Source organism: Diceros bicornis, chromosome 15 (assembly GCF_020826845.1).
Source record: "Diceros bicornis minor isolate mBicDic1 chromosome 15, mDicBic1.mat.cur, whole genome shotgun sequence".
Classification (NCBI taxonomy): domain Eukaryota; kingdom Metazoa; phylum Chordata; class Mammalia; order Perissodactyla; family Rhinocerotidae; genus Diceros; species Diceros bicornis.
Window position 1 is genome coordinate 22,307,164 of NC_080754.1, and position 18,486 is coordinate 22,325,649.

Here is an 18,486-nt window from a genome sequence, read left to right on the forward strand (position 1 = left end):
ATTTCCTTAGTATATCTCCTTATAGGCATGAAATCATATCTGAAATGGAAGGTTATGGAAGAATAGGATAAATGTTTGTGAGATGGAGGTGACGACTCTCTCTCTTCATATAATCTACTGCTATCAACACCTCATGATTATTGAGATATATTTAACTCTATGCTATGCAACTTCTCATTTCTTTGTTGTTCCCTGTAATGGTCTTAAACATTGTTTGAGAAACACAACATACATTTTTTAAAAGTGCTCTTTACTTCTTACTTTGGCTCATTTTGGTCTTCTCAAGTCATTTAAATGACATTCGTATAGGAGACAACGGAAAAGCAAGTTTGGTGATTTTATAAAATGTGAAATATGAAAACTTTTCCATTTTTTCTTTTTTTACTTGTAGAATTTCAAGAACCCTATGCCGTTGTAGTGCTTCTGGAGAAAGATCTCATTGTAGTTGATCTGACACAAAGCAAGTAAGTTATCCATGTACAGATTAACAGTAATTGTTTTTAAACTCTACTCATTACAATTAAAATACAGGCAGACATTATAGATAATTGGCATTAGTATTCTTTAGGTGGTAAATATTCTTTATGTGGAATATTGTTTTACTAGAATTACAGAAATGTAATTTGGTTCGATAATGAAAACTAAACCAGCAGAGTTTAAGGGACACTGAGGAAATTGTGAGACATTTTAAAGGCAACGCCTAATGTTTGGAAAGACGCATTTGGAGACTCAGGAGACATAAAATGGATCACATTTATGCTGTTTCCCTAAGCAAAAGCAACTGTTATGAAAACTTGTCTAATGTGCTGTCTGGCCGTCTGTGAGTCTGTTGACTAAAGGAAAATGACACATGATAAAAGTATTACTGAACTCCTGCAGCAGACAATACAGAAGAGCAGGGTCTCGAGGGCAGAGAAGATAGAGGCCTTCTTTTACTTTCTTTGCTTTTTCGTTATCTTGTGGACAATGGAAATGAATATAAAATATTGCTGTTAGAGTGGTACTCTCCACTCCTTTGCACGAACAGTAAAAGTAGACTTGAAATTGATGAACACTGTCTTCCTGCTGCACATTTTCATTATAAATGATAGGCATGAAACTGATTTTCTCTCATTCTTTGCCCTAGACTCACTGATCTTCTTTTAGACCCTTGTATTTGTAGAATTTTTGTACATTTTCTCTCCTCTGCATGAAATAATCTTCCCTTCCTTTTTCTCCTTGTTAACATCTTATCTATAAGACTCTCAACTCAGATATCATTTCCTCATGGAAAAAAATTTTCATTACCTATATAATTTGGTCAAATATCCTATTAAAGGCTCTCATAGCTCCCATATTCCACTCTTCATAGCTTTGTCATAGGTGAAATTTTCCATTTGTTATTGTTTCAAAGATTGTTTCCCTACTAGCCTGTAGGCCTCCTGAAGGAGGGGATTTGTCTCCACATGGAGTAAGTTCTCAATAAATTTTTGGTGAATAAATTAAATCCTGAGTACTACTTTCCATGTAGTTTGTAAATATAACAGTCCAAGTTTTTTTTTCATGCTGATTTGCAGCATATAATATTTCAATATTTTGAAAAGGATATAGGATTTGAGCCATAAGATCATCATAACTGAATTCTGCCTAGCTGCTCTATTTATCAACGTTAAACTTGATTAATTTTTGTGTACATGTATGGATTTGTATCTCTTCCTCTAAGTTCTAATATAGGTTTTGTTAAAATGCACTCTTTTGATCTTGCTGGTACTTGACTCTGCTTTCTGTGCCATATTTGGTGATTCCTCATACCTTGTCTAACATCCTCCAAGATCCACTATACTTTACCTTTAATACTCACTTTCTTCAGTATATACATTTATTCTTTTGTTTTAAACCTTTTTATTGTGGTAAAATATACACAACATAAAAGTTACCATTTTTATACATTCTTATTCTTTTCATTACCTCATATAAGTATGTGAATTGACATTTTGTTTGCAAGTTTTTATCTAACATTTCACCTTCTTCAGCACCATGTTTTAAAATCTGTGATATTCTCATTTCATTGTCTATTACAAGAAATTTAACATGTCGAAAACTGAATATATTCTCTTTCCCTCCGAACAGTTACCTTTAAGCCATGTTTAATGTTAACATTAAATTGCAGCTTTGTATTCCCTTTCAAATTAATTTGTAAATTCCTTCTTCTTTTCTTTCTTTTTTTCTGTTTAATCCTCTACATGAAAGCAAGCATTAGGGCTTGCAAATTTTTTCCTATTCTTGTTTTCTTGGATTTATATCTTCACTTAATTTCCACAGCAAGCAGTTTATGCTTTTACGTCTAAATTCCTATAGTACATTTTTAGTTATTATTTCTCTCTTAAATATCTTTTTCCCTACTCTTTGCCAATACACTAAAATAACTTCCCCAAACATTTTCATGATTTTGCTCACTTTGTCAGGAGTCTATCATTGTAACATCTTGCAGTTATCAAATCCCAAGTTGTAGATCTGATCTTTAAGGTGATCCATTTATTTTACTTCTAATTCTTCAATCTCAGAAATATTGATAATTTCTAGTCTGAAACAGGAACCTCTGATCCATCTTGTTTAACCTACTTGCCATTTAGTAAACACAATTTGCTTCTTTCCATCTGATTTTGCATATACTACTATTCTTATCTGGGATACCACCTGTAGCATTTCAGATTGGAGGGTAGAGAACTTCTGTCAACAGACACACACACCCATCCCATACTCTCTGGAGATTGGACTAAGTTTCTAATTAATTTTCTAATAATATGGGGAGAAAATTATTTTTAATAACCTCTCTCCCCTTTGGTTTTGTACTGATACCTATTTTTAAAATTATGATTACATAGGCTTGAGGATATGAAATTTACTGTACCCATAACTCTACATTCCCACTATGTTCTCTAGTTTACACAGGAAATGATCTTTAACATATATAATCACACACACATCTACACAGCACACACATCTTTCCAATTACTCCAGCAGAAAACAAAAACAAAATACTTGCCGATATATTACCTTCCTTGGAAAAACATGTCAAATTTACTAAGATATTTTAATACTTATAAATATATAAATATTTAGATAAAATTATACATAAAGTACCTAGTTGATATGTTTGAATAAATTGATCATTCAACTTGCTGCATAATATTTTCAGTTTAACAAATTCATTCTATTCATATTAACAAAGTGATGTCACTGAGGAATTTTGGAATTATGGGAAAGAAAATGAATTTATTCAAATAAAATTCTAGCAGTATTCATATTACATTTTATAGATAAATATTTTTAAAAGAGCATTCTTGTTCATGTGATCCTTGTTTTATGATGCTTAAAACACAATTAAGTGAAATGTATAATTAATATTTAGATTTTAGTGTTTGTTTTATAAAAGTTATTTCATTTTTTTACCATTGCAAAATGACACTAATATATTGTCTTCATCTGTTAGTTTTCCAATCTTTGAAAATCCGTATCCCATGGACATTCATGAATCTCCAGTTACATGCACAGCATACTTTGCTGATTGCCCGCCAGATTTGATTCTAGTACTCTACTCTATAGGAGTCAAACATAAAAAACAAGGATACAGTAATAAGGTAAAAGTAACAATTAAAAACAAGTTTTCTTGTGTTCATATTCACATTAAATGATCATACTTTTTCCTGTTATTTTCTGACTTTCTATATAAGAAGACTTGAAATAAATTCTTTTGAAATCATAAGCTGGCATCTATAAAAGACATAACTTCTGAAATTCAAATTTCCTAAATGCTACATAGCTTTAAACCTACAGAAATATAAATTTCTTATATACTAAGTATATAATTATACAGTAAGGTATATTTATATATCATATATGTTTATATACTTAGTATATATTTAAATTAACATATTTGAATCATAAGATATAACTTTTAATTATTTTATATGAAGGGTTATGTTTTAAGAAATTTTTAAGTCAACTCTAGTTAATCATTTCTTATCAATCGGTGGTTAGCAAGACAATTATCGAAAGTCATTTGTTAAATAACTTTCTAAAATTACATTTTTTTATATTAAACTACAGGATTCAAATACTTACAGTTTTAACAGACCCCCTATTATGATTTTTATTATTTGTACAGGGCTGTTGGGATGGACAACTCTAGGAGTCATAATTTACATAGTATTCTGTGTTAAATTGCACCACAGTAGTTTGACAGTACAGACAATGTGGCAGATGTAGCAACACTGTATTTGTATGATTAAAAAATACTTTGATTTTTTATATGAATGGTAATATTTGTTGAAATCTATATTTTCAAAGAAGATGTCATTGTGCATTTGGAATTGTTTGTTCAATGAAAGCATTAAAAGATAGCTACACACTTCATCCTTCATTACTTTCTAAATATTTATTTTTAAGTGAACCTTTTACTATTATTTTAAAATATTTTCATTTTAAATTCATAAGTCATTCAAATTAAAAAATAAAACTTATCAATTCTTCCTGGATAATCTGTTTAGGAGTGGCCAATCAGTGGAGGAGCTTGGAACCTTGGAACACAAACATATCCAGAAATTATTATTACTGGGTAAGTGGGATGTGATTTGTGAGTTTATCAATTAATCAACAAAAAGATTTCATTGAATTTTTCACTTTCCCATAATTGTGCTCTAGGCAAACTGACAGTTTAAAAGTAAAAATATAAGACACAGCTTCAAATCTTGATGGGAGATGGAATCAAACCTTTAAAAACGTAGACTTATAACAAAAATAATTAAGTGTAGATTACAAGAGCATAAGAAAGTGAAAAGAAGAAAAATACTAATCATGAGAGGTTAGTAAAGGAAGAATTCCTGTGGAAATCTTAGATTATTAGCCTTAGAAAGGCCCTTACTAACATCTGTTGAGTCCTGGGAAATCCAGGAATCACTGCTTTGTATCCCCATCAGGTGGTTATTTAAAGTATGCTTCAAAACTTATAGCATCAGAAATGTCACTACTTCCTATAGCAACCCATTTCTTGCTCTAATATTAGGAATGAAAATAAAGACATAGCAACAGATAAAGATGAGATTTAAAAGATAATAAGGAGTTCTGCTTATGAGATAAGGCATAGATGTACTTTTCCCTATTCTTCCCGCTAAGTACAACTAAAACCCCTGGATATTATATATTAAACAAGTATAAGATGACTGGAAAAGATGGAGAGAAGTCAGACTGGCTAGGGCCCCCGAGACTCAAGGAATAATATGGTGGTGAGTTTCCTGGGTTTTCTTTTTGCCTCATATATCCCAGAGTTGGAGCTGAAGAAGCTGGCAACCTGGAACTGTTAATGGGCACAGACAAAAAAAGCCCAACAAAAGCTAGCTCTCTCTAGCTAAAGGATGAGGAAAGGGACAGCTTATCAAGACAGAAAACTTTTAGAAAATAATGTCTTTACTCTAGGTAACACAGAAAAAAACTACGGCCCTACCCCAACCCACTCCAGCAAAGGCTGAGTGTGGAATCCAGACTTTCACCCTCATCAGGCTGTAACAAAGTGCCTCAACTTACCCACAAAGGGTGTATCAGTCACTAACACAGTGCAGAGGCTGAGTAGGGAGCTGAGACTTTTAACCCTGCTGGGTGGTAATGAAACCTACCACCTGTGGTGTTAGAGGAGATCATGTGAGGAGCCAGAATTCCCACCACTGCCCAGCAGTAATGAGGAGCCACACACTCTCCCTGTTTTATGTCAACGGAAGTCCAGTGAGAAAGGAGAGAACTGAAAGAGAACATGGATGAAAAAGTACCTAAGGAAATAGTGGCAGAAAATTTCCCAAATTTGGTGAAAGACGTGAACCTATAGATTCCAGAAGCTAAGTGAACCACAAGAAACCCACAACAAGATGCATCATAGTCAAACTTGTGAACACTAAACACCAAGAAAAAAACTCATGAAACAGCAGGAGAGAAATGACACTTTACCAATAGGGCAAAACCAAGTTGAATGATGGTGGATTTCTCATCAGAAACCATAGAGGCCCAAAGGAAACTTGAATCTTTTTCAAGTGTTAAAAGATAAGAACTGGCAACCCAGAATCCTATACCTAGAAAAAATATCCTTCAGGAATTAAGTTGAAATCAATACATTCTCAGATGAAGGAAACTAAGAGAATTTGTCAACATCAGACCTCCACTAAAAGAGTGACTGAAGGAAGTTCTATAAACAGTAAGCAAAAATATGGGTAAATACAATAGGCTTTCCTTATCTTGAGTTTTTAGAATTATATTTGATGGTTAAAGAAAATATTATAATTACATTGTCAGATGTGGTTCTACATATGTATAGAGGAAATATTTAAGACAATTATAAATGGGAGAAGGTAAAGTGATGTAAAAGGGGGTAAAGTATCTATACTTCCCTCAAAATGGTAGTATGATGACACCAGTAGACTGTGAGAAGTTATGAATATACAATGTAATACCTAAAGCACCCATTTAAAAAAACCTATGCAAAGAGATATACTCAATAACATTATTGATGGATTTAATAAAATAATTCAGGTAACGCAGAGGAAGGGAAGGGAAAAACACTGACAAAAAATAGAGGGAAAAAATGGCACACTTAAGCCCTAACATATTAATAATTATATTAAATGTAAATGATCTAAATATACCAATTAAATGCATAGACTGGCAGAGAATTAAAAAAATGATCTAACTATATGTTAATTACAATACAGTCACTTCAAAGATAACAGTATAGTCAGGTTAAGATAAACAGGATGAAAAAATACTCTATAAAAGAATCAATGGAGAGTGACGTCAGAAAGATATCAGAATACTAGTCCCAGACTTTGTTCTCCTACAGAGACACTGATGTAACAACAATATATGGTCCGAAAGCCTTTATGGAAACTCCAGAAACCAAGTAGGAAGTCATAGTATCCCAGGCAAGCTCAAAGCCACAAACAGTCTCATTGAAATGGGTAAAAACAGCCATTTCATTTCAACTGTGCCAGCTCCTCCCCCAAATTGACACAGCTCTTGTTCAGGAGGAAAGCCCAACTTGCATCTTCTTTTATGAGAGGGAAATAGAGGAGTAGAATGTACATCCAACGTTCCTGCTTTTCAGGAGGCTTCCCAAGAGACTAGTTTCTATCTTACCTGAGTCAGAGTGCTGATGGAACCTGGATGCCTGGGAGCTGCACAGAACAAAAGTCAGCTCAGTGGCTTGTTGAAGTGCCAAAAAGTACTGCAGTTAGACAATAGAGGGAGGAAGAGACTACAGGCTCCTGAAAAAGAAACCAATAAACTTCTCTAATGAGGAAATTAACGCACATAAGCCCAGAGAAGACGCATATCCATTAAATGTTTGAGAGCTCCCCGGGATCTCTAGCTGGGCTGACTATTGGAGGTTTTCCTCTGTACAAAGCCAGTCCATTAGAGGTGGCTGTATTTTCAAATGCTAAATTCACAAGAAGAAATAACAAGAAACAGGGAAACATGGTCCAATCAAAGGAACAAACTAAATGTCCAGAAACTAACCCTAAAGAAATGGAGATTTGTGAATTACCTGACAAACAATTCAAAATAATTGTCTTAAAGAAGCTCAATCCACTACAAGAGAATACAGATAGACAACTAAACAAAATCAGCAAAATGATGCATGAATGAAATGAGAATATCAACAAAGATATAGAAACTATTAAAAAAATAACTAAATTGAAAAATTGACTAGAAGGGATCAACAAAAGAATTAATTAATCACAAGAAAGAATCAGCAAACTTGAAGATAGGTGATATGAAATTATTGAGTCAGAGAAAGAAAAAGAAAAAAGAATGAAGACAAGTGAAGAATGCCTAAAAGACTTATGGCATATCATTAAGCAGACCAATATAAGCATTATGGAAGTTCCAGAAGGAGAAGACAGACAGAATGGGGCAGAGAACTTATATGAAGAAATAATGGCTGAAAACTTCCCAAATCTGAGGAAGTAAATGGACATCCAAATTCAAGAAGCTCAATATTCTCTAAGGAAGATGAACCCAAAGAGGCCCACACTGAGACACATTATAATCAAATTGTCAAAGACAAAGAAAGAACCTTGAAAGCAGCAACAGAAAAGCTATTCATGTATATGGAAACTCTCATAAGATTATCAGTGGATTTCTCAGCAGAAACATTACAGGCTAGAAGGGAGTGAGTAATATATTCAAAGTGCATGAAGAAAAAACAAAGCCAGGCATGAATACTACAGATGGAAAAGTGTACTTCAAAGGAGAAATAAAGACCTTCCAAGATAACAAAAGCTGAGAACATTTATCACCACTACACGTGCCTTACAAGAATTGCTAAAGGGAGTCCTTCAAGTTGAAATGAATGGACACTAGACAACAAAATGAAAGCATATGAAAATATAAAGCTGCCTGGTAAAGGTAAACATATAGACAAAAACAGAATCCTATAATGCTGCAGTGGTGGTATGTAAATCATTTTTAAGTTCAAGTATACAAATTTAAAAGATAAAAGCATTTTTAAAAAACTTTAACTATAAAACTATATTAATGGTTACAAAATATAGAAAGATGTAATTGTTGACATTGATAACATAAAATGGGGGAGAAATGTAAAGGAGTAGGGTTTTTATATGCAATTGAAGTTAAGTGGTTATCACTTTAAAATAGATCAGTATAAGTATAAGATGTTTTATCTAATACACATGATAACCACAAAGAAAATACCTCTAGATTATGCACAAAAGAAAATGAGAAAGGAATCAAAGTATGTCACTTCCAAAAATCAATGAAACACAAAGGAAGGCAGCAAGAAAGGAAACAAGGGGCAAAATAAATACAAGATAGGAAACAATTTTAAAATGTCAATAGTAAGTCCTCTCATATCAGTAATTTCTTTAAATATAAATGGATTAAACTCCCAAATCAAAAGACGTAGAGTAGTTGAATGGATAAAAAGAGATCCAACTATATGCTATTACATGAGACTCACTTTAGATATCAAGACATACATAGACTGAAAGTGAAAAGATGCATAAAGATATTCCATGCAAATGCTAACCAAAAGAGAGCAGGGGTGACCATACTTTTATCAGACAAATAGACTTTAAGCCAAAAACTGTCATAAGAGACAAAGAAAGACATTATATAATGATGAAATAGTCAATTCACCAGGAAGAAATAAAAGTTATAAATATATATGTACCTAACAACAAGGCATTCAAATATATAAAGCAAACATTGACAGAATTGGAGAGAGGAATAGGTAGTAACAAAAAAATATTAGGAGATTTTAATTCACCACTTGCAGTAATGAATAGATCGTTCAGACAGAACATCAATAAGGAAACAGAGTACTTGAACAACACTATAGGCCAATTGGATCTAACAGACATGTACAGAACACTCCAACCAACAACAGCAGAATACACATTCTTCTCAAGTACACGTGAAATATTCTCTAGGATAGATCACGTAAGGCCACAAAACAAGTCTGAACATATTTGAGAAGATTGAAACCATGACAAGTATCTTTTACAACCACAATGAAATGAAACTAGAAATCAATAGCAAAAGGAAGAATGGAAAATCCACAAATATGTGGAAATTAAAAAACACCCTCTTGGACAACCAATGGGTCAAAGAAAAAATCACAAGGAAATTGGAAAATATCTTTAGATAAATGAAAATGAAAATACAGCGTACCAAAACTTAAGGAATGCAGCAAAAGCACTACTAAGGGCTTTATAAGTAAACCTCTGAGAAGTTTATAGTAATAAATGCCAACATTAAATAAAAGATCTCAAATCAACAACCTAAGTGTACACCTCAAAGGAGTAGAAAAAGAAGAAAAACTAAACCCAAAGTCAGCAGAAGGAAGGAAATAATAAAGATTAGAGAAGAAATAAACAAAAATGAAATACAGAATAGAAAAACAACAGAAAAAATAATAAAAACTAAGTTGTTTTTTTAAGAGATCAATGAAATTGACAAACTCTTAATTAGACTAAGAGAAAAGAGAAAAGTCTCAACAAATATCAGAAGTGAAAGAGGAGACATTACAATTGATGCCACAGAAACAAACTGTTTAACCTCGAAGAAATGGGTGAATTTCTGGAAACATCCAACCTACCAAGACTGAATCATGAAGAAATAAAAAAATCTGAACAGACCTATCACTTAGTAAGGATATTGAATAAGTAATAAAAAACTTCCGAACAAAGAAAAGCCCAGGACTAGATGGCTTCACTGGAGAATTCTACCAAACATGTGAAGAAGAATTAATACCAGTCCTTCTCAAACTCTTCCAAAAAATTGTAAAGGGGGGAATACTTCCAGACTCATTCTATAAGGCCAGCATTACTCTGCCACAAAATCAAAGATACTATCAGAAAAGAAAACTACAGAATAATATCCCCAATGAATATCAATGCAAAAATCCTCAACAAAATACTAGCAAATTGAATTCAGCTACATATCAAAAGAGTTATACATCATATCCAAATGGAATTTATCCCTAGAACGTGCGATGTTTCAACATATGAAAATCAATCAATATGATACACCACCTGATCGTCTCAGATGATGCAGAAAAAGCATTTGATAAAATTCAACATGCTTTCATTATTAAACATTTAACAAACTAGTAATATAAGGAAATTGCCACAACATAGTAAAAGTCATACAAGAAAATCACACAGCTAACATCATATTCAATAGTGAAAAACTGGCAGGGATGCCCACTCTCATGACTCTATTCAACATAATTCTGGAAGACCTAGGTAGAACAATCAGGCAAGAAAAATAAATGAAAGGTATCCAAATCAGAGTGGAATTATCTCTGTTTGTAGATGACATGATCTTGTATGTAGAAAACTCATAAGTTTCCACAAAAAAACTGTTAGAATTAATAAACAAATACAGCAAATTTGCAGGATACAAAATCAACACACAGAATCAGTTACATTTCTGTGCACTAACGATGAACAATCTGAAAGAAAATTAAGAGAACAATCCCATTTACAATAGCATCAAAAAGAATAAAATATTTAGGAATAAACTTAACCAAGGAGGCAAAACTCTTATATAATAAAACCTACAAAACACTGATGAAAGAAATTAAAGACAACTCAAATAAATGGAAAGATATCACATGCTCATGGAGTAGATTTAATATTGTTAAAAATGTCCATACTACCCAAAGCAATCTACAGATTCGGTGCAAATCCTTATCAGAGTCCCAATGGCTTTTTTTGCAGAAATAGAAAAAAAACCATCCTAAAATTAATATGGAATCTCAAAGAACACCAGATATCCAAAACAATCCAGAGAAAGAAAAACAAAGCTAGAGTCCTCACACTTCCTGATTTCAAAACATGATACAAGCTAATCGAAACATATTACAAAGTAATCAGAACAGTGTGGTACTGGCATAAAGACAGACATATAGACCATTGGAACAGACTAGAGAACTCGCAAATAAACCATCACCAATATGGTCAAATCTTTGATAATGGTACCAAAGCTATACAATGGGGAAAGGATAGTCTCTTCAACAAATGATTTTGGGAAAACAGAATTTGCACATGCAAAAGAATAAAGTTGCACCCTTACTTTACACCAAAAATCAACTCAAAATGGAAAAACCTAAATATAAAACCTGAAACTATAAAACTCCTAGAAGAAAACAGGGAAAACCTTCATGACACTGGATTTGGCAATTATATTTTGCTTGTGACACCAAAAACACAAGTGATCAAAGCAAAAATGACAAATTGGACTACCTCAAACTTAAAAACTTTTTTGAAGCAAAGGAGACAATCAAGAGAGTGAAAAGGCAACTTTTGGAAAGGGAGAAGATATTTACAAACCATGTATCTGATAAGGGGTTAATATCCAGAATATATAAAGAACTCCTACAACTGAATAATAACAACAAAAAATCCAATTAAAAATGGGCAAAAGACTTGAATAGATATTTCTCCAAAGGATATATACAAATGGCTAACAAGCATATGAAAAGATATTCAACATCACTACTCATCAGGGAAATGCACATCCAAACCACAATGAGATATCACTTTACCCCTATTAGGATGACACTATAAAACAACAGCAACAAGAAACAGAAAATAACAAGGGTTGGCAAAGACGTGGAGAAATTAGACCCTTTGTGTATTACTGATTAGAATGTAAAATGGTGCAGCTGCTATGGAAAACAGTATATAGTTTCCTGAAAAAAGTAAAATTAGAATTACTGTATGATCCAGGAATCCCACTTCTGGGTACGTATTCAAAAGAATTGAAAACAGGATATCAAAGACATACATGCACACTCATGTACATTGCAGCATTATTCACAGTAGCTGAGAGATGGAAACAACCTAAATGTCCATCAACAGATGAATGGATTTACAGAATGTTGTATTACATACAGTGTAATATTATCCAATTTAGTCTTAAAAAAGAAGGACATCATGTTGTATGTGAACTTCATGGAAATTAGGCTAAGTAAAATAAGCCAGTCTCAAAAAGACAAATACTGCGTCATTCTACTTATATGAGATACTGAGAATTGGCAAATTAATAGAGACAGAAAGTATGATGGTGGTTGCTATGGGCAGGGAGAGTGGGCAAAAGGGAATTGTTTGATGGATGTGGAGTTCAATTTTGCTAGATGGAAAAATTCTAGAAATCTTCTCAGCAATGTGCTAGTTAACACTACTGGACTATACACTTAAAAATGGTTAAGATGGCAAATTTTATATTATGTGTTTTTGGCCAGAATAAAAAAAAGAAGCAATGTAAATTATAAAACTGAAAGTTATTATAACTGAAAATAAGAACTAAATAAATAGTTTTAACAGCATGTAGTCACAGCTTAAAAGAAGATTAGTAAACTGGAAGACAGTGAGTAGACAATATCCAGATGGAACCACAAAGAAAAATAATAAAAGCATAAGAGATAGATGATACATGGTAAAGAAGTTTAAACATATGTGTTATTGGAGACACAAGAAGGAGATAGAGAATAAAGCAGAATAAATTGTTGAATGATAATAGCTATGATTTTTCCATTGAGACACAAATTCAAGAAGTCCTAAAAACCGAAAGCAGAGTCAATAAAAAGAAAACCATTTACATGGATTGCAGTAAAACTGATGAAAATAAAGCACAAGGAAAAATGTTCTGGAAAGCAGCCAGAGGTGAAGATATTTTACCTTAAAAGGAGCAACATAAGGATTGAGAGTTGATTTTCTTAACAGAAATGGTGAAAACAGAAGGTGTTGGAATGACATCTCTATAGTGCTGAAAAAAATTACCAATGTAGAATTTCATGCTTAGAAAAACTGTCCTTCAAGTATGAAGGCAAATGTTTTTTTCAAACAAATGTTGAGAGAATTTGTTGCCAGCAGAACTGCACTAATAGAAAACAAACCTAAAGGGAATGCTTTAGATAAAAGGAAAACAATATCAAATAGAATAATAGAGATGCATAAATTAAATAAGAATAATGGAAAAAAGTAAACATAGGAATAAATCTAAATAAATATTGACTTTTTAGAAGAACAATAGTATTATGTTTTGGTATAAGTATTAAAATGTCTAATAATTTTTAATAATATTGTGACGTAGAATGAAAATACATTTTAATGATAGCACAAAAGATGGGAGAGAGGAAAATAGAGATAAAATATTTAACATTCTTGCTTTGTCTGGGAACATGTAAACTACCAGTTTAATCTGGACTCTTAATTTAAGGATCAATTTTGTAATATCTGTAGTAACCACTAAAATGATAGTACAAGAATATGATACCTAAAAACTAATAAAATAGAATAATATTTTAAAATGTGATTAATTCTTAAAAGGACAGAAAGGAAAGAGGAAGAAGACAGAATAGGTTAGACAAATAGAATATAATTGTGAGGATGGTATATTTAAATCCAGATATATCAGTAATTACACTAAATATAATTTGACTGAATTTTCCAATTATAAGACAAAGACTGTCAGTCTGAATAAAAAAATAAAGCCAAACGCTAAGCTGCTTATGAGAGACACATTAAATATATGTATACTAAAAATTTGAAAGTAAATGTATGAAAAATTATACCGTGTAAACACTTAAAAACATTGGTATAGCTCTACTTATATCAAAAGTAGTTTTTCACTGCTGCATAACAAATCACCCTAAACCTAGCAGCTTAAAACAACATCCATTTATTAACTCACAGCTCTATAGGTCAGACATCTGGCACTGCATGATTGGAATCTCTATTCAAGGTATCATGAGACTGAAATCAGTGGGTCAGCCAGGCTGAGTTGTCATCTGGAAGCTCTGAAGGAAAAATCTGCTTCCAAACTCTGTCTTTTTCTTAGAAGAATTTAGTTCCTTGTGTTTGTAGGACTGAGGTCTCCATTTCCTTGATGGCTGTCAGTGGGGGCCATCTTGGCTCCCAGAGGCTGCCTGCATTCCTTGCCATATGGCTCCCTCCACCTTCAAGCTAGTAACAATGCATCTAGTACTTCTCATGCTTCAAATCTCAGACTTCTTCCATCTTTGACCTCTAGACCTGTATTTATAGGGCTCACGTGATCATGTCAGGTCCATCCAAATAGTCTTCCTTTCTTGGAAGTCAACATAATATAACTATCATGGGAGTTATATATTCTGTATCATATTCACAGTCCCAGGGCTTATATAGGAGTATCCCAGGAGGCAGGAATCCTGGGGAACATTTTAGAATTTTGCCTACCACAGTAATTAAAGCAAGAAGCATTACCACAGGTAAAAGGGACTATTTCAAAATAGTAAAAGGATGAATCCACCAGAATTTTGAGTGCAGAGCCTCAAAATATACAAAACAAAAATTGACAGAAAGGAGATATAGACAATTCTGCAATAAATGGGACAAATTATTACAAAAATCAGAGAAAATCCATAATAATAAAGAAGTTTTCAAAAGCATGATTAATAAACCTGACTTAACTGACATGGTTAGAACATTACACTCTACAACTCAAGAATTTATATTCTTTTCAAGTGCACATGGGACACAGACTAAAACTGACCTCATGCAGGGCCATAATACAAAGTGCTAATAAATGTCAAAGGATTGTAATCATATATAAGATGTCCTCTGATCACAGGAGAATTAAACTAGAAACGCATGACAAACATATATATGGAAAACTCCCAGTTTTTCAAAATTAAGCAATTTACTCCCAACTAACTTAGTGGTTAATGAAGAAATCACAATAGAAATTTTTTAAATATCTCAAACAGAAAGATAGTGAAAATACAATACATCATTACGTGTGGCTAGATCTAAATCTATGTTCTGAAGTAAACTTATACCCGTAACTATATGTTAATAAGAAGAAAGACTAAAATTTAGTGATCTAATTATTTAAGTTAGTAATTATAGCAAAGTTATCCCAAAAAGAAAATAATAATGTTGAGAATAAAAATTAATGAAAGAGAATGCAAATGTACAGTATCAAAGATCAACAAAGCTAAAGTTGGGTTATGGAAATAAATAATAAAGTTGGTGAAGGTTTGTAAGATTGTCAGGAAAAATAGAAGGAACAAACTTTATTTATTTATTTATTTTTGTGAGGAAGATCAGCCCTGTGCTAACATATGCCAATCCTCCTCTTTTTTTGCTGAGGAAGACTGGCCCTGGGCTAACATCCATGCCCATCTTCCTCCACTTTATATGGGACACTGCCACAGCATGGCTCGCCAAGCGGTGCATCGGTGCGCGCCCAGGATCTGAACCGGCAAACCCCGGGCCGCCGCAACGGGGCACGCGCACTTAACCGCCTGCACCACCAGGCTGGCCCCAGAACAAACTTTAATATCAAGAATGAAAAAGAGGATTCACTAAAGTCTTACCATCAATTGAAAGATAAGAGGATGTTTATGACCAACTTTATAGTAGCAAAATTTGAGAGAGAAAATTTTTAGAAAAAAATACAACTTACCAAACCTGGCACTAGAAGAAATAGAAAATATGAATAATAATATATCTATTAAAGGAATTGAATCAAAATTTAAAACCTTCCACAAAGACAACCCAGGGCCAGATATTTTCTTTGGGGAATTCTTGTAAACATTTAAGAAAGAATACTACCAACCTTTCACAAAATCTTCCAGAGAATAGAAAGAGGAAATATGCCTAAACTCTTTTTATGAGGCCAGCATATTTTTTATACCAAAACCTGGCAAGTACATCACAAGAAAGGAAATTTATAGGCCAATCTCTTTCATGAATGTAGATGCAAAACTCCTAAGTAAATTGTTAGCCAATAGAATTCAGTGAAATATAAAAACCAAGTCAGTTTTATTCCAGGAATGCAATGCTGGTTTAACCTTCTAAAAAAACTCAGTGTAATTCACCTCAGTATGTAAAAAAATTTGAAAAATCTCATGATCATATAATTAAATGAGAATTTGATAAAATTCATCATCTCTTCATTATAAAACCTAGCAAGCTAGGAGTATAAGGGAAATTCTATCGTCTGAAAAACAGTTTCTATTAAAAAAAACGACAAACAACTAAAGCAAATATTGTACTTATTTGTGAAATATTTAAAGCCTTTCCCCCTATATAGAGAATGAGACAAGGGTGCCTGCTGTCACCCCTGATATTCAACATTAAACTTGGAGACCTAACCAGTTCAATAAGGCAAAAAATGGAAATAAAAATATAGAGATTGGAAAGGAAGATATAAACTGTTGTTACTCAGAGACAGCATGATTATGTATGTGGAAAGTGCAAAATAATGTACAAATAAACTATTTAAATTAACTTAGCAAATAAACTTTAAAAAGACTTTAACGAGTCACTGAATACATTAGTATACAAAATTCAACAATATTTCTATATACTAGCAACAATTATAAAATAAAAAATCTAAAATTATACAATTTAAAATAGCATCCAAAAAAATCACATAATCTAGAAATAAACCTAACAAAAGATATGCAAGATATCTTCAATGAAAATTGTGAAACAAATTGAGAAGTAGGAAAAGACAAATATGTAGAGAGATATACTGTGGTCTTTAATTAGACTCAGTATTGTAAAGATATCAATTTTTTTCCCAATTTGATCTAGAGATACAGATGTGTTCACTTTGTGACACTTTGTTGTACTGTAATCTTTTGATTCGTGCTGTGTGTTATAATTAAAACTAAAAATTTATTTTAAAATATCAAGAAGTTACATCACTGAAAATGTCTGAGTAGCCCTTGGTCCTTCCACTAAAGAAATGGTTAAGTTGGCAAAAATGGAATCAAATTTTTCAGAACTCTAGAATCTAATAGAAAATGTATAACAACGAGGGGAATGCTTAACACAGAAAGAAATTGCTATAAATTAAACAAACAATGGGGATGTAATGTACAGCATGATGACTGTAGTTAATAATACTGTATTGCATATTTGAAAGTTGCTAAAAGATTAGATCTTTAAATTTCTCATCACAGGAAAAAAGTTCTATAACTATGTATGATGATGGATGGTAACTAGATTTATTGTGATCATTTCACACTATGTACAAATATCAAATCATGTTGTACACCTGAAACTAATATAATGTTGTATGTCATTTATACCTCAATTAAAAAAATAGAGGAGCACATATGTAGATGCAAGTTATTAGTAATGTTAGTACTTTGTTTGGATGGCTGACTTACAGAATTTCAATATAATTATATTCTATATATTAAATCTATATTACTGTTTTGAGAGGTTCAGTGGATTCGATCGGAGGCGTAAAAGAAACTTTCCAACCCAAACAAATGGACTGGATGCACACTTTATTATATAGGGAAGGGTAAAGGCAAAAGTCAGCAAATAGATCCGAATAGGTCAATAAAAAGAGGAAACAACATCAGATCAGCCGAAAAGGAGAAACATCAGACCGATCGAAGGGAAACAAGATCAGATCCACCAAGAAGAGAACTATCATATCGGCCAAAGGGGAACAACATCTGATCGACTGAGAGAGAAAAATCAGATTGGGTACTTACAACATCCACGCTCTTACACCAGGGAGAGTCCCTTTAAGTGACACGGCTAGGTGGGAGTGCCAATGGAAAGAAGTCCTGGGCAAGGCGTCTCCCCCACAGGCGAGACTCTCATTAGGCCCCAGGTTCTAGCAGCTTATATAGTATGAGTAATCTCCAGAGTAAGCTTTTGCCAAGTAAGCATTTGGTGTTCTCATGCACAAATGGTTATCAGTTGTGTACGTGCATTGAGCCCCTTGGCTATTGTCCCAGCCCAGCACAGATGGCCAGTCTGCTCCAGGCTACAATGCCCAAAGAGTCTTGTAATCTTACAAATTGCAACTATCTCTGTGGGAGAAGGGCCAGTCCCCTGGAGAAGGGCCAGTTTCCACCACATAGAAAGCCGCTTTATATTCCTTTGTATGCTAGTGGCTGTAGGTCCATGGAACGGCCAAACA

General features: G+C 33.0%; 1 protein-coding gene across 1 annotated transcript in view; it reads left to right on the plus strand.

Moving 5' to 3' along the window:
* STXBP5L (syntaxin binding protein 5L) overlaps positions 1–18,486 on the plus strand; it is a 337,784-nt gene that overhangs the window by 183,120 nt on the left and 136,178 nt on the right. Inside the window, exons 12-14 of the mRNA XM_058555874.1 lie at positions 392–464; positions 3,473–3,620; positions 4,530–4,597. Coding sequence (XP_058411857.1) covers positions 392–464; positions 3,473–3,620; positions 4,530–4,597 — 289 coding nt within the window. The remainder of the gene's footprint in view (positions 1–391; positions 465–3,472; positions 3,621–4,529; positions 4,598–18,486) is intronic.